Below are 21,821 nucleotides of genomic sequence, written 5' to 3' on the forward strand. Positions count from 1 at the left end.
ATACATTTAATACAAAAAACATATAAAAAAATTGAAGTGTCTGTTTCTTCATATTAAAAAAACCGTTTTTTACTTAATGTTTATTGTATACACGGTACATATACCAAAATAACATATTTTTCAGTATTTATCTGTCTGTCTGTTTGTTCCGGCTAATCTCTGGAACGACTGGACCGATTTTGACGGGATGTTCACTGGCAGATAACTGATGTAATAAGGAGTAACTTAGGCTACAATAATAACGTTTTTGTTAAATTAAAACGCGCTCGAAGTCACGGGCACACCTAGTAACTAATATAGGTGGAGTAACAGAATTATTTATAAAACGATTTAAAGAATTACTGATATATCCCACACACATAAGCTATGATTAAATATTGCATGAATCACATCTCAGATCCTTATGTGTCGCGTCGAGATGACGAAGCCGGTTTTATTTTTAAATTACTCATTTCAAATATATTGTAAATTTTGAGACTCGAACAGCGAACTAGACAACGATTTGGATATGTCACCGTAAAATTGTAAATAACGTTAGATTATAATCTATCTCGCGAGATTGTGAACTGTCGAAAGATTATGAACCGTAACATACTGCTTACAATTTAACGCATTACTTTTTGGTTGATTAAAATCAACCGAAGCTAACTAAAGTTAAATTTAAAAAACTCTAACCTAACCTAACCGCAATCAACATTGGACTTCACTGCCTTCCTCCCTTATAAATAAAAGTTATCTAGAAATTGCAACATTGTTACACATTGCTTTATCTCTTTCTTTCTAATGTCAAATTACTAATGCTAAAAAGAGAGACAGCTTGTAACGTCAGCGTCAATGTAAGGCCGTCAGTGTTTTAATTTGTCCTTTCCCATAAGTAATGTTAATTTACCTTTAAGTATCTGCTTTGAATGATAATGTTTACGAGTAAGGATAATGGTGAAAGCCATTGCCATTATCGTTATTGCAAGTATGTGTTTAGTTTCATCTTTATAACTAAACAAATATATATAAATAATAGTTAATTATAAGGAAATTATAATAGTGAAAACATATTGTTACTGCATAAATAATAAATGATTATTTGTTGTTTATTCACAATCTATTATAAAATATTAATTAAGACCTTAATTATAAATTTAAAAAAAAATAGCTAAAGAATTTATGACCGCATGGAATGGTAGCTAGAATTCTAACAACATTTTCCCATTGAATCTCAATTTCGATCCTCTGGATATAAACTATATAAACCATATATATCTTTATTAATTTAAATAAATTTATACATATATCTTATATAATAATATATCGCGTAATAGTGTGTTCATCAAAATTACAAAGCACAATGAGACACTTCAATGTCTTCAATGTTATGCTTTTCATTGTGTTTCTAATTTTTAGGGTTCCGCACCCAAAGGGCAAAACGGACCCTATTACAAACTAACTAACAGACCTTAAAACGCTGTCCGTCCTTCGGTCAGTTTATCTGTCTATTATCAGGCTGTATCTCATAAACCGTGATAGTTAGCCCCTTGAAATGATTACAGGTGATGTATTTCTATTGTTACTAAAAAAACAGACTAAAATAAATATTTCAACAGACACAATTTTTGCCGTTTTATAGATAATGGTATGAAACCCTTCGTGCGCGAGTCCTACTCGCACTTGGTTTATTATTTTAGATGTAAGAAAAAAATATGTTGCTTTATTTTTTGTCTGTAATAAATTGAGAGTCATGTCCTCCTGACTAATTTCGGTTACAGCAGCTATTCCCTAATTAACTGCAAAGATATAGTGTTAAGTGTGTGCGTAAACACAGGTGCACTCTGCATTCCCGAATTCTCATAATTCAGTGAGACGACAATGACAAAAGCTCTCTTCCAATACGTTTACATGCTTTACAAGGTACTGGGAAGTAAACTGTTAATTTAGGAATTCGGTATCTAGAATCTGCTGCCTTATATAGCAATAAAATAGGTGCATTAATATAATAAGTATGTACGTCCAGAACCTTTCTCTAAGATGGATTACATCTACTCATTAAAATATGGTAATCGTGTGAATCGGATTTAACAATGACATAAAAGTATTTACTTGGTTTATGCGTATTGGATCTACATATTTGGAATTGTTTATAGTTAGTTAAAAGGTCAAATAATTTAATAATAATAATTAAAAAGTTCAAATTAAAATAAAATATTTCTTTAATATTTTTCAAAAACAAAGTTAACTCTTAAAATCCACAATTCGAAATTTTTTACTGCCCCTCACTCTCATAATCCAAATTTGACAAGATTTGAAAAATTTCATTCTTAGGATCAACGGCTCTACATCCTTTTCGAGGCACCAACCAACCAACTTCCACACTTCGAACGATACTTTACGAGTAAAGAACTCAATTTCTTTTTAAGTTTTTTGCTTTTTCTGATCCGAAATTTGACCCTGATCCTTGGAGTATTTTAGCATTAGCAGCCCGTAAATGTCCCACTGCTGGGATAAAGGCCTCCTCTCCCTTTGAGGAGAAGGTTTGGAGCATATTCCACCACGCTGCTCCAATGTGGGTTGGTGGAATACACATGTGGCAGAATTTCGTTGAAATTAGATACATGCAGGTTTCCTCACGATGGTTTCCTTCACCGCCGAGCACGAGATGAATTATAAACACAAATTAAGCACATGAAATTTCAGTGGTGCCTGCCTGGGTTTGAACCCGAAATCATCGGTTAAGATGCACGCGTTCTAACCACTGGGCCATCTCGGCTCTGGAGTATGTATGTATGGCTCTGGAGTATGAGTGTGTAAATCAACAGAAAAAGTCAATTATTTATTTTAATTACAACCTTTTAACTTTTAGCTTTTAACCCAGAACCTCGAGGTCTGGTCCGGTCCTCGGCGTCCTAAGCCAGCCACTATACCGCCTATCCTCAAATATTTTGAACACAAACGTTTCTCGACTATGTTTTAAACGTTACAACAGAACTTACATCAATGTAATAAAGATATATCGAATGGCATCATAAATTGATTAACCTAGAATGTCTATTACTAATATGTACAAACTTCTCGAATACGCCATACAATCTCATCAATAGCGTTTTATTTGAACGTTTCAGGGTTTTCAAACATTTTAAAATATTTATAATCTATATTTATAAATATTAATAATATTATTAAATACACATCCTTATTTAATATTTTTAAATATTTAATCTATTTATAAAAATATTACATTAAATTTACTTGTAAATATAGTTTTTTTATTTTAATAACAATGAATTAATGAATTTAAGTCGTGATAGATCATAATAACGTCTGGTTTGCAGTCAGTTCAAGCACCATTGAATTATTATGAAATATTATATATATATTTATTTTCTCTTTGTTTTTAGATTTGTTCACAGTAGTAAAGAAAAATTATATTGGATATATTACCGCACGGTGGAGCAGCGTCGTGGTATAAACTCTAAACTTTTTTGTTAAAAAGACTACGTCTGCCTAGCAATTCGCTTCATGCGCTGTTAATTTATGTAACGATATGATTTATTGATATGTTTATTTTAAGTACACCTTTAGTGATTTATGGAAGGACTGTATACATATACAACTATATAATTCCAGATTTAAATACAGTGATTGTTAGCTGAACTTGCGACATCACCGTGCGAAATTTATACTTTACCTATAGCCCTTGGAGGAGTGAATTAAAAAAAGTGCCCTATGACCTCTCCCGGAACTCAAACTATCTCCACACCAAATTTTACCTAAATCGGTTCAGCGACTTAAGCTTGTAGAGGTGACAGAGTTACTTTCGCATTTATAATACTAGTATTTTAAAAATTAATTAACAGTTAACGTCTGTATATGTATACATACGTCATCACAATTATACAGCTATCATGTCTTCTATACCGTCCCTGAAGTTGTTACATATATATTTTTTAATAATTCTAAATAATAATCAACTTGATTTGTTTCTTGAACTTATTGAAACAAGTCTACCTTCTTCTCTGTAACCTCTGCCGTGTCAACCCTGACGTCTCTGACTGCACGTTCAATTAAGATAAATTCCCGATAAATTAGACCCACAAGGTTTGTCATACATATGTAACATAGTGCTTTCATTGATATTTGTTAGCAATCTTTTTGTGTAAATTAAGAGCGTATTGCAATCAACAGTCATTTAAATCGAAACGAAGTAATTTCTTCAACGTATTATTTTTATATAAAAGACACACAGTCCGACAAGAAAGAACATCGTCTTAACCCGGGGGGAATAATTTTTCATATAAAGATAAAGTTAAGCAGAACCTTATTTATTCGTTAGTTTTTTTTAATAAATAGTTACTTTTCTTTCCTGGCTTCAATGGGGTAGGACTAATATAATAATAGTTCCTAAGATCTACATGAAACTGTTATATTTAAGGACAAACATACAAATTTTTTTTTTTTTTTATATATATAAGTACAATAAGAAGAACAAAAATACAATACTTTTAAATTTATGAGAAGATGTATATGAACTTATATCTTTAAGATATAAATTGATATAAATCCTTTACGTTTGAGATATAAAACTTTATTAAAATAGAGAAACAACAATAAATGAAAAGAAAATAAATTAAAAGGTTAATAAATAATTCAATTGTTAAAACGATGATGTGTAACTATTACAAAAATGCTGATTGCAATCGAAATTATTCGATAAAACATATATTTAATTGTGTAAAATTTTGGAAATGACAATATTTTTTTTTAATCTTTTAATTACGTTAGCTGTTATTGGGACTTATTCTTTTATTTTTCCGGTTGTAAGCACGCAGTAAGTATTTTCACCAAAATCCGCATTCATTTAATGATTATAAGAACTAAAAATTCACATATCATGTCTGTGATGGAAACCATATTATTTCCGAATTATATCGACAAATCTCAATTTAACGCGAGTGAAACCACTAAATAATAATAATAATATGAGCTCCGGTACATTAGTTAAGTTATTTTTTATTATTCCTTAAAATGTCTATGAATAATCATTGTCTATGAATGTTGTCTAGGTTTACGATGAAATAATTTTACTCGGTACATTCTTCTGCATGTGTTGGTCTGTGTCGCTTTTAAAAACAAATATAAAAATACTAGAACCACTAGAATATATATATTGTCGTAACTCAAATTCAGTAAATGTTTCCTTCTCATTCCTTAACTAGCGCCGACATAACAGAGATAACTGCGATGATTATTATTTACTTTTATTAATTTTAATTATGTTATTTAATAATTAATTCTTTTGAAATCGACTCCATTGTTTCTTAATATTAATTTGGTCATTATTAAGATTTAACGTTGATTCATTATTAAAATGATTTGCTTCTCAGTTTAGCTCTTTTCGGACTCAATATTGTAGCTTTACTTTTCATTTATCTTGAAAAATACTGAAGATTGATATACGATATAAATATGTATATACTTATCAGTAAAGCTTTCATTTGTAATGGTTGCAATAAAATTCAAGATAATTGTCATATACTAGCTGATGCCCGGGAGTTCGTCCGTGCGATATTTGGCATAATAACGCGCCCTCTTTTTTAAAATTGATGATAACTTTTTTGACTGACATTTTCTTTAAATGAAACAAAGTTTAATTGTTGCTCCTAGATGAGCCAGCCACCAATGTGATGAATCGTTTATTATACATAAAAAAAATCTCAGTATAAAATGTACAAAAATTTAGAAGTTAATGATTCAAAATGTTTTAAGAGCCTACTTGAACAAATAATATTTTGTTTTTGTTTATATTCCTTATAAAAAAAATTCCTTAATGACTTTTTATAAATATCTAGAAATTTTATTTATGAAAGATATTTTTATAACCCGCCGTCGCATTTATTTCAAAGGAAATTATAGATAAAATATTTCATTATCAAACACAGATTACGAATGACGAATTTATTGACCTTTTTTAATGCTCTCAAGTACAATTTATAGCACACTATCCGACTTGGCTTCGGAAGGGAATGTAAGGAGTCTTTCAGATTATTTATCTAGATAGAATGTTGCACTACAAAAGAACTAAAACAATCGAGCAACTTTACTATTTTGGTGTGCGTGACAGCTACGCTCGATACTCGCCAACAGTCATAATTCTTTACTAGTGTGCGTGTACTTAGTGGATAACTGTTGGTCACCATTTTGTTCGACGAATTCTCAGCTTTGTCACTACCTAGGCATATAATAATGAATGTATACGTCTAGATTGACGGACAAATTTATATTGAAGGACAAACATACTACGAAAAATCTGGAGTTTTTGGCTAGGAACATGCTCAGGCTAAACAAATAAACTCATCAAAGTTTCGTCACAATCAGATGGATGGCTTAGGAACGCATAGAGGACAAACAGAAAAATAGGAAATAGACATTTATTTTTGTTTATATAGATTACTAGCCATACGCGCCTTCAATCGTGTTCTAAGGATTGGTCGTTAGGGGTTAGCTATAAGAAAGTAGTCTATGTCCTTCCCTAGAGTTAAAGGTCCCTTTATACCAAATATTATCAAATTCAGGTTCCTTGCTTTGGCCGCAACAGATAGACAGTACTTTCGCATGTATAATATTTGGTATAGATAATTATGGTCATTAAAAAATAAATAAAAAAAAGCTATATCAAGGTGATAAATAATTTATATTCCTAGTCACGAAGATGACTGGCAATTTAAGTACAGATATCTGAGCGAAGCGCTTTAAAACGTAGTGTAATAAAGTTAAATTTATATTTTTAAAATAAGGCTTACAATGGATTCAAACCCAAAGAAAATTCATTAAACCGTTGACACTGTGGATATTTGTCAGTCACTCACGAATGGTTTGCGGATCTATATATTCTTCAAACCAGTTGTAGTTGACACTTACGTGTACACGGTTTATTCCATAAACGTAGGCGTAAGAGATAACGCGAGAATCGAATCTGATTAATTGCTTACAAAATAGTTAATTATTTATAAATACTATAACATTACAAACTATTTTAAAGCCTTACCGCCCGCGGCTTCGGCTGCGTGTGACCCTATGACCCTTCCTACCTACGTACCCATCTATGTACTTATGTATACGCTTAATTTAACAACGCCTAGTAACAGACAAACTCACTTTCACATTTATTATATTAGTTATGATAAGGATGCAATCGTCATATACAAAAAAGAACACCAATAATTCTTCTTTTAAATGACGTGTTTTTCGTGCCTTGATGTAGATGTCTATGCTAGTGCTTGGAATAACATTTTTCATATTATGGTATAATTTTATTTCAAGGCATAACGATATAGTATTTATCTATAACGAGGTAGACTTTTCCTACAATAATATTACATTAAGCACCCTTATTTTTTATGGTATAGATAAGCGGACGATTACATGGGTCACCTTATGGTTAGTGGTCACTACATTGACAATGTCGTTGTAAGAAATGTTAACCATTCCTTACATCGCCAATACGCGACCAATCTTTGGAACTAAGATTTTATGTCCTTTGTGCCCGTAGTTAGACTGGCTCACGTAACACAACAATACTGAGTACTGTTGTTTGGCGGTAGAATGTCTGGTGAGTGGGTAGTACCTACCCAGACGGGCTTGCACAAAGCCCTACCACCATATTATCTTGGAAGGTAGTAATAATATCTAGTTTATAGTTATCGCAATTGCATTTCTACAATTAAAAAAATATATTTCGGCGTTTTTGAATATAAATTAATCGGAGGTAAATGTCAAATAAAATATTTATATGGGTATAAACTCATCAGAGATATTTAATAAAATTACATTTACAAGTAAATAATACACTCGATAGATAACGGCTTACGTAAGCGATATTGTTGTATCATTTATTGCTTTATGGGCGATAAAAATGTATGTCTTTAGTCTAACGCTAATGGATTTGAAATCGTTTCAAGGACATTTAAAAAAAAAACTTTCATAAATTAATAATAAATTGAACCAATATTTAAAAAAAACTTTTTTTAAGTAGGTATATTTCTCATCTGTTAAACACTAAATTTTTTTAATTATATTTATAAGTGATCGTTCCCAAAAAAGTGTCAAAAATAAAATTAAAATAGTTCAAAAATATAACTTACGCTTTATTAGACGGCACCTGTAACGTATTTTCTTCATTTCCATTAACAACTAGAACGGCCGAAGGACCAGAACTTTCCGCCACTTCCACTGAGTCTAATTGCGTCATTATAATAGTTTTTTAAGCACTGGCCACTAATTCTTAATCTGTATTTATCCTTCCACTACCTTAAGAAAAAAAAAATATCACATTTATTTAGTAATCAAAAGGAAAGACAAATACAGATTAACATTGCTAACACACATAAGAACTAAAAACACTAGAAGCAATCCTGTTATTAATATTAAAAAGTAATTTCTCCTATTTTCTACAAACGTCGTCCAACTTACAAGGATGTTGGGCGGAATGGCCGGTTCCTTGGCATACTCCAAGTAGATAGGTTTAATCATTTTATCATATCGTTAATTGCTCGCTTATAATTTACGTTCTTTAAAGATATGATTACTTGAATCGATTAGAAATCGCGAAGGTTGTTGGATATTTTTTGATAAGTTATTAAATATATTATTTTGCAGCTAACAGACATAACACTAGCTTAAGAAAACATGGCGATACGTTGCGCATTTTTTATAAATTTATAATAATTCACATATTTTTGATTAAGATTATTGTATGAATTTAAAATAAGAAGGCACTCATTCAAATTATCCCTTATCATTATAAGTGTTCGCCTTCGTCCATTGGAACTGTTAATAAAATATTAGCCTTAAAAAGTTGATATGGCGCACATGGGATCCAATACGTTATGCTCTTTGTTCTTGTAATAATATCGTTTCAATAAGAATATTTAGTAACTAAAGTATAAGCCGGAAATGCTGGCCTATGGTCTCGTTCTCTCGTGGAGGGTTATAATACAATTTCATCACAACTACAAAACGATCTGGTGAAGTTTGGTTGACTAGGCTGAGCCCCGCCGTCACAATAGCATGAGAAAGCGATCCTCTGGCGCCCGCCGAAAAGACGGAGAGGGTGCCGCAGGTTTTTTAGTGGGTATTCCGGTGTACTAGGGCATACTAGGCGTCTTGGACACCAGCGAGACCCACATGCACCCCCGCCCATACCCTCACTTCATGTGGGGGAAACTCGTAATGCGTTCTTCAGCGAGAAAAAAAAGTAAGGCTGACCCCCTAGTACATATTTAAGACATATGTAATTATGGTGATTCATTTAAATTTCAATCACAAGTAAATAATTCAATAAACAAACAAATTTGCAGTCCAATTTTATTTTTACAAGATGATTAATATTAATACATGATAATTGAGGATTACGAGATTTCATTAGTAACATATTGTTCCAAATTCTTTGAAACCTTATTAGTACTTTGCCATTGGCTCGCGCGCTCGATTGTCACTCGGTCGACCTTCACTTGAAGACAATATTAATCCATTCTTATGTATTAAAAATAAAATCGGATTTCACGTCTCATAATTGCAAAAAGTCCAATTTAATTAAATTGTTCTGTTCAATATAGCTAATATTTAAAACCTGTATTGTTATTAGTTATGTAAGTCTCGTTCATATGGCGAACAAAATGAAAAAAAATAAAAAAAACACAACGACACTACTAAATAAAAAAAAATTGTGATATTGTCGGATTTCAAGTGAAAAAATATTATTTACGTTGCAATCATTATTCTGTTCCGAAAACGAAAATTCTAAATAAATGTGCAATATATTTTTTAAATCGTTTAAAGTAGTTATAAGATCTCTATTTTAAAACAGTTGAAAAATAATAGATTTAAATTCTGGAACGTTTCTAATATTACGTAAATTGTCTGTGCGAATTTAATTATTACAAAATAATAAGTGTAATTGAAGTTATAATAATTTATAATTGATGTAGTTATGTTCAATACTTATAATAGTTGGAACTTGTATTAGCAATTAAGGGTCCTCAAGTATTTTAATATCAAATTCTCATCGAGCACTTTTTGCTTTACCTTTTCTCAAAGCATACTTATAAATTTCATAAAAATAAATTTAACGAAAATTATTTATAAATTTTTATTCTGTTTCATTAAAGTACAAAATATTTTATATCAACGGATATAAAGGCGGGAAAATTGTGGCGGGAATTTTAAATGTAATGGCGTATCTAAGATGGCTGCGCTGTTGTCTCGGCTTTCGTCACAATTTCGTCTTCCCGTTGAAATAAATAGCTTGTGGAAGGCGTGGTACTGCTGTGTGTGTAAGTTCCTGGCTGGTATGTTATTATCTGACTTTGGCCAGATTGATTCTGCCCGTAGCGGTTATCATATGGTTGCGTTTTTCTTTTATCCAAGTTGGCCACGCCACTGAAATAAACGGTTTGTTGAAATGAATAAAAATTTAAATATTTTTAATAATACCTGATTTTTCACATTTTATAAATATAAAAATATTTTTTTAATTAAAATTTGGTCACGTAGAAGTACTAATATGATAAGCAATAACGGCAATCGACTATTTGAATTTTTGTAAAAACAAAATAAGCGTATTCAAATCCACACTTTTTAACCAACTCCAAAAACGAGACAGTGAGTATACTTTCTATATATATTTTATTTGGATCATTAAATCATCCAGTGGTGGTTCCGTATATTTTCATTTAACATGGATATCTTTTTAAAATAACTTGTAAATTGAAATGTTTTTACTACTGTAATCGATGTTTGCTTATGATGGATTTTGTTTTGTAAACTGCGTTTATTACACGAATATTTACATAGATTTGGTTATCTATAAATCTTTTTATATCGCAATTAGTTTTGCTTTTTTTTTAATTATATGGTCATAAAGGTTATTTTACAGCACGGTCTTTTATTCACATTCTCTCGCTAAGATAGCTTTGGCTAATTATTTGATTTAAGAATTATCGTATAAGCTATGCAAATTAGATCGATACTTTAAAAAAAATCCTTCAGTTTACTTGTATAATGACTATATGACCATGAGTTCATTGATAGTTTTCTTTTTTTTTAAATATATCCACTCCAATGATTATATTATTTTAAGTGTATCATGATTTATTAACCCAAATTAAGCACGTGATATAATTGTTTGAAATCGCAATATTCGATTAAGCCTCACGTGTATTAAAATAATGTAATAAAATTAAACCAGGCCTTTTCGGTACTAATATGTATCGTCTAGTAAGGTTTTTTCTAAAAAAAGAAATTTATGTTTAAAAGATAAATGTAATTTTAACATTCTACCAAACTATGATTCCACCTTTGATCTCTATACGGTCTGCGCTCGCCAACATTTCGCCAGCCACTAGATTGTCCGTATCCAACATTTAAGTCCTGATACCCATCAGCATATCCACTGGCACCACGATATACAGGGTATCCGCTGTTGCCACTTGAGTATCCATTATTTCCGCTTGAATAACCGCTGTATCCTACATTCTGCCAACCACCTCCAGATGTAACAGGTCTGAAATAACAAATGGATTTGTCTTTTATTTAAAACTAGTCATTAACCGCGGCTTTGCTCCCAGTTTTGGTATTGGTGTCAGGCATAAAAAAGGAACTTATAAATTCTACAAAGAAAGACTTCTTAGGATTTAAGCTTGCTTTATACCAAATTTCATCAAATTCGTAGTAGTAGGCCATAAAAGAGTCACAGACAGACAGAGTTACTTTCGCATTTATAATATTAGTATGGATAAATAGGCAAACTTGCAAATCGGCCACCTGATGGGTTTACCACTGCTCACAGACATTGGCACTGTAATAAACTTTAACAATCCCTTACATTGCCAGTACGCCACCAACCTTAGGAACGAAAATATTATGTCTCTTGCACATGTAGTTACACTCAGGCTCAGTCACCCTTCGAATCCAAACAAAACAATACAAATGGCCCTGAGTTTTGAGTTTGGCACAAAACAATGCAAATAGCAATACAACAGTATTACTGTATGCTGTTGTATCGAGTTTATGTCATGATTTTTGTAGGAGTAGTCTGTTTCAAACAAAACTGATACAGGTCAGTGGAAGAAACCGATGCATGTCTTTCATCCCTTTCATCATTACACTCGTCTTTTTTAACTTAATGGTCCTAGCCTATCCCAATAATATATTACAGTCGACCACTGATACTTTACAATACCGTTATGGCATGAGAATTGTCGGAAAAAAATAATACATTTATTTTTAAATTTTGTTCATAAATGGTTTCTTCACATTTGTATATTTTATGTATTACCTGGAGTATTCTCGTTGTCCCCACGTACCAGCATCTGGTCGCCCAGACGCGAAGTAATAACCTCTGCCACCTGCGTCCCATCCTGCCTGACCGCGATATGTTTCGTCCCAAGGTCTGAAACTGATAAGCCAAATTTTTCACATGTTTTTTTTATAGTAAAACGTCATAAACAGAACATAAATCGCATCGTTGTGGAATACGTTCCAAGCCTACTCCTGAAAGGGTTGGGGGCCTTAGTCCATAAGTGAGACTATGCGCTGTTACTTTTAACACTAACAGAAGATTATTAAGGTTAAACTGCAGAGAGGGGGAGGACTTCACGCGAGCAAGATATGATGTGACGTTCATGAGAAAAGTTTAATAAAATTTATAATTCTATGTCAAACGTAATTTTTGCATGTTTTAATGTTTTCTGCTAACTATACAAACAATCCTCAGTATTCGAATTTGTTTGATTACCCATTCGACTTATATCCAATACTCATTAGTGACTCTACCGCCATATAGCAATACTTTGTATTCATATATATGCATATTTTTCACGTGTTTAACTTGTGTTTACGTTAAATTATCATATTTAATTGAGACAGATAACATCGTGAGGATATTTTACACCAAATAATCTTAATTGAAAATATACTACTTGGTAGGTCTTTGCGGAAGATATTCTACTGCCAAACAACAATACTTAGTATTGTTGTGTTCCGGTTTAAAGGGGGAGTAAGCCAGTGTAACTACAAAAGCACAAGGGACATAACAACTTAGCTCCCAAGGTTGGTAGTGCATTGACGTAAGATATGGTTAATATATCTACCAACACCCGTTACCCGTATTATAAAAATATATAATGCCACAAAAATAAAGGCGGTGTTATCGCTTACTGCCAATTTGTTTCAGACAACGTATCGTATCTACATGTGTATATCCAACGTACAACAAATAAGTTAATAACCTTCTATTCAACAGGAGAGCATACCTTTATCCAGTAGTGGAAGACGTGGCCGAAGTACCAGAAGTTATTAGGTCTAACAAATCATTATTATAAAATTATCCTAGAGTCAAATACAGACGATATGCTCATATACAATACCATATTAACTTTTTCCTTAATTACTGAATTTGCATAATAATATAATTGCTATATAAAAAATGATTACCGTTGCAGGTCGAAAACCTTCAAAATATTCTTATCAGCAGTAACTTGTTAAGATTCGAGGCTATTTATAACAACTTGAATAAGACGACGTATATTTTTAGTAACTTAATAATAAAACAATCATGTTAGTTTTTATTATTAATTAAGCATTTGCAAACGAAATCTACGATCTAAATCGTGTCTAAATTGAAGGATACTCAGTTGTTATAATTAGACACAATTTTTTAAAATTGTATTATTAATATTTTATAACTATTCTGTTATTTGAATAATAGTAATATACATTTATTTCATACGTCATAATCATACATATTAATGCGTAAGCCGATTTTTGTCATAAAAAGTCGGCTATGGTTATGTACACTGTAAAATTTTATTCTAAACAAAATTAAATTAAATTATTGACAAACTCCAATTCTAACTGAACTAATGTATACTATTTGCCATTTAAAAAAAGACCTTAAAAAAGGTTCATTCAAAGTCATTCATCTTCATTTTGGCGCAAAATGTAGATGAATGACTTACAGTTTACAACGAAATTAATTCAAAACAAAATCTGATATAGGTTTCTAAATATCTAAAGAGCCGATATTTAATTAGTACAGATTCCTAACTTTTTGTGTTAGGAGTACCAAGAAAAGATATTAATTTGACTTTATTTGTACGCTATTATTTAGTATTAGATATAATCACAAAAAAGCAAATAGCTTTAAAATATAATTAGCTACTCTCTTTAAATATAACACTACGCAAAAACAAAATTAAAAAAAAATATTCTCCTTTATTGGATACGGTTACGGATAGATTTTTATTTCGGATATCCGATAGTTTCGGTTAGGGTAATGGAGCTGTATAACATCCCTGGTTAGAACCTTGTAGTATAAAAATATAATATGACTAATAATTATCCAATCGTCTCTCTCGTAATAGAGTTGTGTATATCATTCCAAGCCCTACTAGTCCAGCATTTGCGCTAAAGAATTGAGAGAAGTTTTGCAGTCCAAGCTTTGTTTTTATACTATTTCAATTATATATAGTTATGAATGAGTTTTATACTCGATATCATGGTATTGTTGATCGAAGTCGGCAACGCGTTTACGATTTAATTAATATCCAAATCCTGTTATTATATCAATATTTATGTTAATGATGTCTTCGAACGAGACATTGTAGTGTATATAATCATGTGTGCAAACTTCAATGCACGTTCTATTGAATCTCGTAATCCGATCTCATAAATCCGTAACGACGAGATAGAGTTCGTATACAGGACCAACGAATTTACATGTTCGCCGACCATGGAAGTGAAAAACTGACAACTTCTTGGCTATGAAAATTTCTTGGCAGAAGTAACAATATTTTTTATCGCCCGATTCGGATTTTGAAACCTCCTGGTTTCAAAATCCTCGGAATTTAATGTCCCATTAGCTAGAGGCGAGACCATCAAACCACGACGCTGACGCTGTTGACTTTTCTAGTATCCTTAATAAAAAAATCATTTTAATAAGAAAGAGAGCAAAACATTTTCTAGAAATTGTGATAAAATGTGTAAAAATGTTTTTTATACAAAGATAAATTTGTTATTCATGTTATTCGACTACACAGGGTCAGTAATTCTTTTGTTGGCCTTTACCACGGGATGCTAGAAAAAAGTTCAAAAAAAGCCCCGATGTTATGATGAACGCACGCATTGGGAATGAAAACATCGCCTCCAGAACGTTTCAAAAATTATCAACAACAAATTTATAACTTACGTATGTACATATGGGACAAAAAAACATAGCCGGTTTTTATAAGGTCTGAGATGTTTCTTTCTGAACCGGAGGTAGAATTATTTAAAAAAATATGAATGTGTAATACTTATATGTTGATTTAATATTTTTGAATCTCGAATGTTGAATCAACTCTATCGACGTCTACAGAAAATATAAGATAAAAGAAATAAGAGAAGTTTATATTTTTATTTATCTTCGTAATTGTACTTCTTTATTTATTTAATTGTATGCTTAATAAATTATTAGTGTAATAATTATTTTATCTAATCGTATGTAATTATAGACGCTAATAAATTTAAATGTATACTGAGAGGCGTTTATTTGTGATCATAAATCTTTGTTGGTAAGAAAAACAAGTGATTTATTGCCGTATATTTAATACGTAGCTACGGCACAACCGAGGGAAGTTATCAGTTAAGCTTGTATAATTTAAGGACATTAAAGATTCATAATTTTAAATGCGACTAATTGTGTTATTAATATTATATAATTAATAAGTATTGTGTCTTTTATTAGAAGGCCAGTATAACTACAGAAATAAGGGATACAACACCTTAGATCCCTTCTTAGATTCTTATTAAAAAGTATTTATATTAATTTACTTACCAAACACTAATCCTACGAATATTCTTTTGTATCCGTTATATTTTTAAAACATGAGAACGACTTCAATAAGTTATAAAAAACTCAAAAATTTTAGAACAAGAAATTAAATCAAATTCTATTTTATTTCATTTGTCATTTTCACCAATTTCAATAAAGGAAAATTTCAATAGAATATAAAATCAATGTCGTCAGCTACAGGATGTAACCGTTACAATGATCCGTTTCCATTATTAACTGGTCATTCAATATGTGGATAATTTGTGACAATTTCAGGGGAAAGCGTTGGAAATTCGACTATTGACGTGTTTGACGCTACAGTGATATTGGATTTTCAATGTCATTGTTCGCTGACCTGATTCAAAACTAACGGTATAAAATCATCATTATTGGTGTGAAAATTCAACTAAAACTAGTATTTAGGATAATTGTAATTATATACTCATAAACTGTATGGGCTTGGCCTAAAATAAACGTTTTATTATTATATACCATGAGTTCGGACTAATTCATTAATAACTATGATGAACAATTTGTTTTAGCTTTGCTGTTATTTTTCTAAATTGTTTTAGAATAATATATAGCTCCATTCACTCAAGAAGGCATTTTTTATCTTGTCGTAGATTCAATCCTCGGGCTATTGACGTAGTCACTTATAATATAAGTTGCATTTTACTAGATGGGATATAAAAATATTAATCGTTTCTTGAAATCATGGAGTAAAGCAATGAATTAAATTTATGTAACTCACCTCTCATGTGGACCTCGTCCTACTCCAGGACCATAACCACCATATGAATCATCGTATCCAGTTCCTCTATTATATCTATCCTCATAATAGGGTCTTCTGTATCCCGAATTGCTATACCCATCGTATCCTCCGCCATAATCATCATATCTATCCGGATATCTATCATAGGTAGGTCGTCTTGAATACGGATCGTCGTAGTATCGGTCTCTATCGTATCTATCCCTGTATGGATCTCTTAGAAATCTATCGTAGTAATCTGGCCTATATCTGTCTCTGTCGTCGTATCTATTCTTGTGTTTGTTTCTCCTACCACTGGAATGTTTGTCTCTATCCTTATCATCGTAAGAACCTTTCTTATCATCATTTTCATCATCCGTTCCATTTTTATTGCCATTCTTCCTGTCATTGTCGTATCTTCTGCCGTCATCTTCATCGTTGTTTTTATTTCTATCATGTCTATTGTTATAAGTTGGTCTATTAGATCTGTGGTCGTCGTCTCTGTCGCGTCCCCTGTCGTAATCATCGTCGTCATCATCACATCGCCCACACCTTGACGGCCTGTCATCTAACCTGTCATACGGTCGTCCGTATCCATATCTTTCGTAGTAACTTCTTTCTTGACGGATCAAATTCTTGGCAGGGGTCAACACAGCAGACAATACACTTTCGGCTTGTTCTTGACACTGAACAATGCATACTGCGATCGATATAATCTGAAACAAAATGTTCAACAATTTTCAAATGTAATCTAAAATACCATCGGACAATCAAATTGTCAGTACCATTCCTTTTTAAGAAATCTAGCATAATCTGAGGTGTTGTAAGTTGTTGGAAATTTTCAACGGAGTATTCATTATATTATATCACGAGGTCGTTTCACACGTTTTACGTTAAAAATTTAATACTCCTATCCAAATTTATCGTCAGTCAGCATCTCACTACATTTATTTTCACGCATTTTTGACTATCCGATGACACTCAGGTGGTAAGCAAAGGTAACAATCATCCTCCTGCCCTTATCCCAATTTTACTTGGGGTCGGCGCAGCATGTCTTCTTCTTCCATACTTCTCTGTCAGACGTCATCTCACAAGTAACATTCTTTCTAACCATATCCTCTTTCACACAATCCATCCATCGTTTCTGGGGTCGTCCCCTACCTCTATATCCATCCACATCCATACTCAAAACCTTTCTCACAACATGGTCCTCATTCCTCCGCATAACATGCCCATACCAAGACCAAGACAGCAAAGGTAACAAAACGTTTTAAAATTTTGTATGAGTTAAATTTAAGTTATATGCATTTTATATATAAGAAAATATATAAAGTCCTGGAACTCAATAGCATTTTTAGAAGAGCCCTCTCCCTGTTCAGTTGTTTTCTTCCAGAACTTTTAATGTTCTACTGTACTATTTGACATATATATACATATACAGTGTAAACTCCATGTAACGTCACTTGATTTAACGAAAAACTCCCTTAAACATCGAAGTCAATAGACTTTGGTTGGTTCAGTTTGTCTTCCATACAATGATACACTCTAGACTTACACCCACTCTCAATAAAAAGTTAAACTTTTTTAGTTACTAAAAATGGTAAAAACTGCTCAGATAAGCTGTAATAATCAGTCGGCATCATACATACCGAACTTTCAAAGAAATCCGTTCTTTAGTTTACAAATTGTCTTTGCTTGCTGGCATAAAGCAGCTCTGGAAGCATTATTATTGAAAAATTATTACTGGTGAAGCAAAACACATCAGACGAAAATAACAGACTATACGCAATAGCGTTCAAATAAGAATTGTTTTATTTAAATACTAACACGTCTGAAATAAACCTTTCCTTTTCTAATACAGATTTTTTATTTCTCCATTCAAAATACACACAGTGCCTTAGGTGTCGTTATATAGAGTTTACATATATATATATATATATATATATATATTTTGTACACTACACACACAATATATATATTGTATGTTATAATCTCATAAATGTTCGTATTTATTTATACGTTCGTATAATATTACGTTCGTTGCACATAAAATAATTCATTTTGCAAATATGGTTTTTAAAAATCGTAAATTAAGATTGATTTTCCTTTATCACTTTTAATTTATATTAAACTGTACTTCTTCGTGATAACATCAGTCAATTCTATAATCGGTTCGCATTGCATCAAGTAATAATGTGCTTTTTAATAGCGCTAGTAATTAGCGTTTCGCTTTTGTTTTTGTCGTTGTTTTGTTTCCGGTATTTGTATCATCTATTCACACATTTCATAATATTATAAAATGAATATTTTCATAGTGGCGAATTTATTTTCGTTGTTTAAGTGTTATAGGATCGAAATTATATAATTAATATACGTATTTATCAAAAAGCCTTGCATATTTTGGACCTCTTTAATACTAGTTAATCTTGTATAAATCTTCAAAAATAGAGATGATTTTAAAAATGTCGTTTTTTTACCAACTCGGACATATTTATCTCTTATATTGAAAATTGAAATTGAAAAACAATAAAAGACGAAAAGAAACTTTATAATTTATAATTATATCTGACTTATCTTTAACTTTAAAAATATCTTTGTCATAAAAATATACTTACATAACATATTATTTAATATAATTGTTTTATTTATCAAATTTAAGATACTTAAATAATAAAATAATTTACCTTAAAACTTAAATATAACAAATAAAAAATTGTAGCTAATATCCAAACCATGATCTCGTAGAACGGTGGCAAGATCCTTGTAGCACAATAATAAAATAAGATACCAGTGATCATAATACCCCGTACGTACCAAGAATATAACACAATATTGTTATCGTTTCTGGTTTAGTTTTATTGTTCTATGTACGAAATTTTGTTAGACAATTCACGTACGATACTATGAGTAGTATAATTAATTTAATGTGGACGAAAAAAATCACAATAGTACAGTAATTACCCCAAGGCCTGCATTCGGAGCCCTACGTGACATCATACCATTGTTTTCAGAGGTCATGCTCAATGAGTGCAATTGTGGGCATTTACGTAATATTTGCATTTATTAGTTATTTTTGTATTATCTTTATAATTATTTATATACCGTAGTTTTCATTTTAGACAACTATTAAAATATATTGGTCGTTTGATGGAAAATCAAAATATTCTTTAGTGGTAAATTAAATTTAAAGTTACCACCGGTTCGAAATAGATTGAGCCGAGAAGAATCGGCAGGAATTTAGTATTAATTTTATATAAAAAAAAGATTTGTTATAAATATTTATCGATAAAATTAAACATAAACATATCTCGACTTGCTTGCAACTTTCTTTTTTGTTAGTAAGTATTTATCCCTGTCTATTATTACAATACATTCGGTTTAAAAGTTAAGAGCTATTCAATAATAAGAATGTAATACCAACCAAGTATTATCTGTGCTTGTAATCATACTGGGCCACTAATAATTGACACTAGAACATTCCAAATTTAAAATCAAAATAAACTTTATTCAAGTAGACTTTCACGAGCACTTTTTACAGATCTACATTAAATGTGAAGCTTGGGTTCGGAATGTAGATTCAATGGAGAAGAACTAGCAAAAAACTCGGCTATTACTCTTTTCCAACATTTGAAATACATTATCTTACTTAAAGTCAATTGCGTATTTATGCCATATATATGCTCATTAGGTACTCTTTTGACCTAATTAAATAAATAACAAAGTTGAGAAACAAAAATGTAATAAAATTAGCTTTTGTGTATTCGTATAACTGATCCCTAGTGATGTTAAATTCGTAAATGAATTGTGACCGAGTTTCAACGATACAAAACAATTTTGTTGCAATGTCGCAGGGAGTCTGTATTTACATACTTGCACTGGCCGCTTCTCTGCCTACTTTCCTGTTCACTTCTATGAACCGTGTCTGTAAACTTACCTAGGCAAAGATATATTTAAGCTCAAACTCAAGCAAGTGAATTTATTTTTAATTTACTTACTCTGCCTTTATGTACAAAATTCGCACAAATAATGCTGCAGCTAAACATATAATACTGTTTCAAATTAATAATTGTATTTTTACTCATGCATATAATTATAACCATGCACAGATCATGTAAATTATAAAACAAAAGGTAAATAATTAATTTAATCCTTAGAGATATTGACCACTTTCATAATTAAATTGGATCAAAAATTATGTTTTTAATTATGTTGTATAAACAAAAGAGTACATTTTTTCATGTCATCGTTTACAATATTACATCCATATAGTTATTGGACGGACAAAATTATTGTTATTTTTTAATAACATAATAAATCAATACAAAAATATATTTAGAAAGAGTATTTAACTTACCAAAATCGTAAATCGTTCCATATTGAGACGAATGCACTAGTGCATCTCAGCACAAGGCACTGACCGCATACAGAACCTGTTTACTATAAATAAACAATGTTGTATAGTCTGTCTATTTGCTACACATTTTTTATCTATGTTTGTGTAAAAAAAATCAAATGACGCTAACGTCCCGCGACTGCGTATAGCGAACTGGGCATCGGTGCTTGCGTCCGCCACTTATAATAATTATAGCAATTGTTTTTTGTCTGTCCGTCCGTTGAGCCTAATGTTGGATGTATTGAAGGTTACATATGGTAATGGTACATGCCATGGGTAATTGTGGGGTACATGGGTTTTGAAGTTCGTTATGGTTGGTAGAGTATTTTATGCATTAATATTGTCAGATTTTCAGATGCTATGTGAAGCATAACCGGATCAGTCAATTTTGTATCAGCAAGCTGAATTTTATGCGTCCGTTTCCAGGTTTCTGAAACTGACAAACAGATGCATTATATATAATTACTTTGGTGGAAACTCAAAAATAGATATATGTTGCGTATATGCTTATAAAAATAAGTTTATTTGTATCACTTGGTCGTAGGGCTTCGTGCAAGCCTATCTGGGTAGCCACCATCACCAACTCATCAGATATTCTTCCGCCAAACAGCAATACTCAGTATTTTTGTATTCCGGTTTGAAGGGTGAATGAGCCAATGTAACTACAGATACAAGGGACATAAGATCTTATTCCTAAGGTTGGTGGCGCATTGGCGATTTAAGGAATGTTTAATATTTCTTACAGTTACATTGTCTATGGGCTGTGGTGACCACTTACCATCAGGTCCATTAGCCATCCGCCTCCGTACATCATATTTTTTTTA

At 31.4% G+C, this 21,821-nt stretch overlaps 2 protein-coding genes across 3 annotated transcripts in view; both read right to left on the reverse strand.

Annotated features, from left to right (window-relative positions):
• Window positions 1-8,475, reverse strand: part of LOC125068066 (unconventional myosin IC) — a 51,627-nt gene extending 43,152 nt beyond the window's left edge. The window contains exons 1-2 of one of the 2 annotated variants that reach the window (XM_047677055.1): window positions 8,458-8,475; window positions 8,130-8,295 (exon numbers count right to left, since the gene is read on the reverse strand). In XM_047677055.1, the coding sequence (XP_047533011.1) occupies window positions 8,130-8,236 (107 nt within the window). In that variant the 5' untranslated portion in view covers window positions 8,237-8,295; window positions 8,458-8,475. Of the gene's footprint in view, window positions 1-8,129 lie in introns of both variants that reach the window. The other variant, XM_047677054.1, reaches the window with a different exon arrangement.
• A 1,725-nt stretch (window positions 8,476-10,200) lies between these two features.
• Window positions 10,201-21,152, reverse strand: LOC125068300 (aspartate and glycine-rich protein). Its single transcript, XM_047677409.1, has 5 exons — window positions 20,959-21,152; window positions 16,608-17,320; window positions 12,323-12,442; window positions 11,342-11,548; window positions 10,201-10,425 (listed from the first exon to the last, which is right to left on the reverse strand). The coding sequence occupies exons 1-5, from the start codon at window positions 20,977-20,979 to the stop codon at window positions 10,227-10,229; spliced, it is 1,260 nt and encodes a 419-aa protein (XP_047533365.1). The 5' UTR covers window positions 20,980-21,152; the 3' UTR covers window positions 10,201-10,226.
• Window positions 21,153-21,821: the final 669 nt, after the last annotated feature.

Source organism: Vanessa atalanta, chromosome 13 (assembly GCF_905147765.1).
Source record: "Vanessa atalanta chromosome 13, ilVanAtal1.2, whole genome shotgun sequence".
Classification (NCBI taxonomy): domain Eukaryota; kingdom Metazoa; phylum Arthropoda; class Insecta; order Lepidoptera; family Nymphalidae; genus Vanessa; species Vanessa atalanta.

Bases quoted from the DNA above. Each gene is read 5' to 3' on its own strand.
- LOC125068300 (XM_047677409.1), bottom strand. From the start codon at position 20,979: ATGGAACGATTTACGATTTTG. The intron at 17,321-20,958 runs GTAAGTTAAATA...ATTTTGTTTCAG, and splicing joins TGGAACGATTTACGATTTTG to ATTATATCGATCGCAGTATG. The intron at 12,443-16,607 runs GTGAGTTACATA...TTGGCTTATCAG, and splicing joins GGACGAGGTCCACATGAGAG to TTTCAGACCTTGGGACGAAA.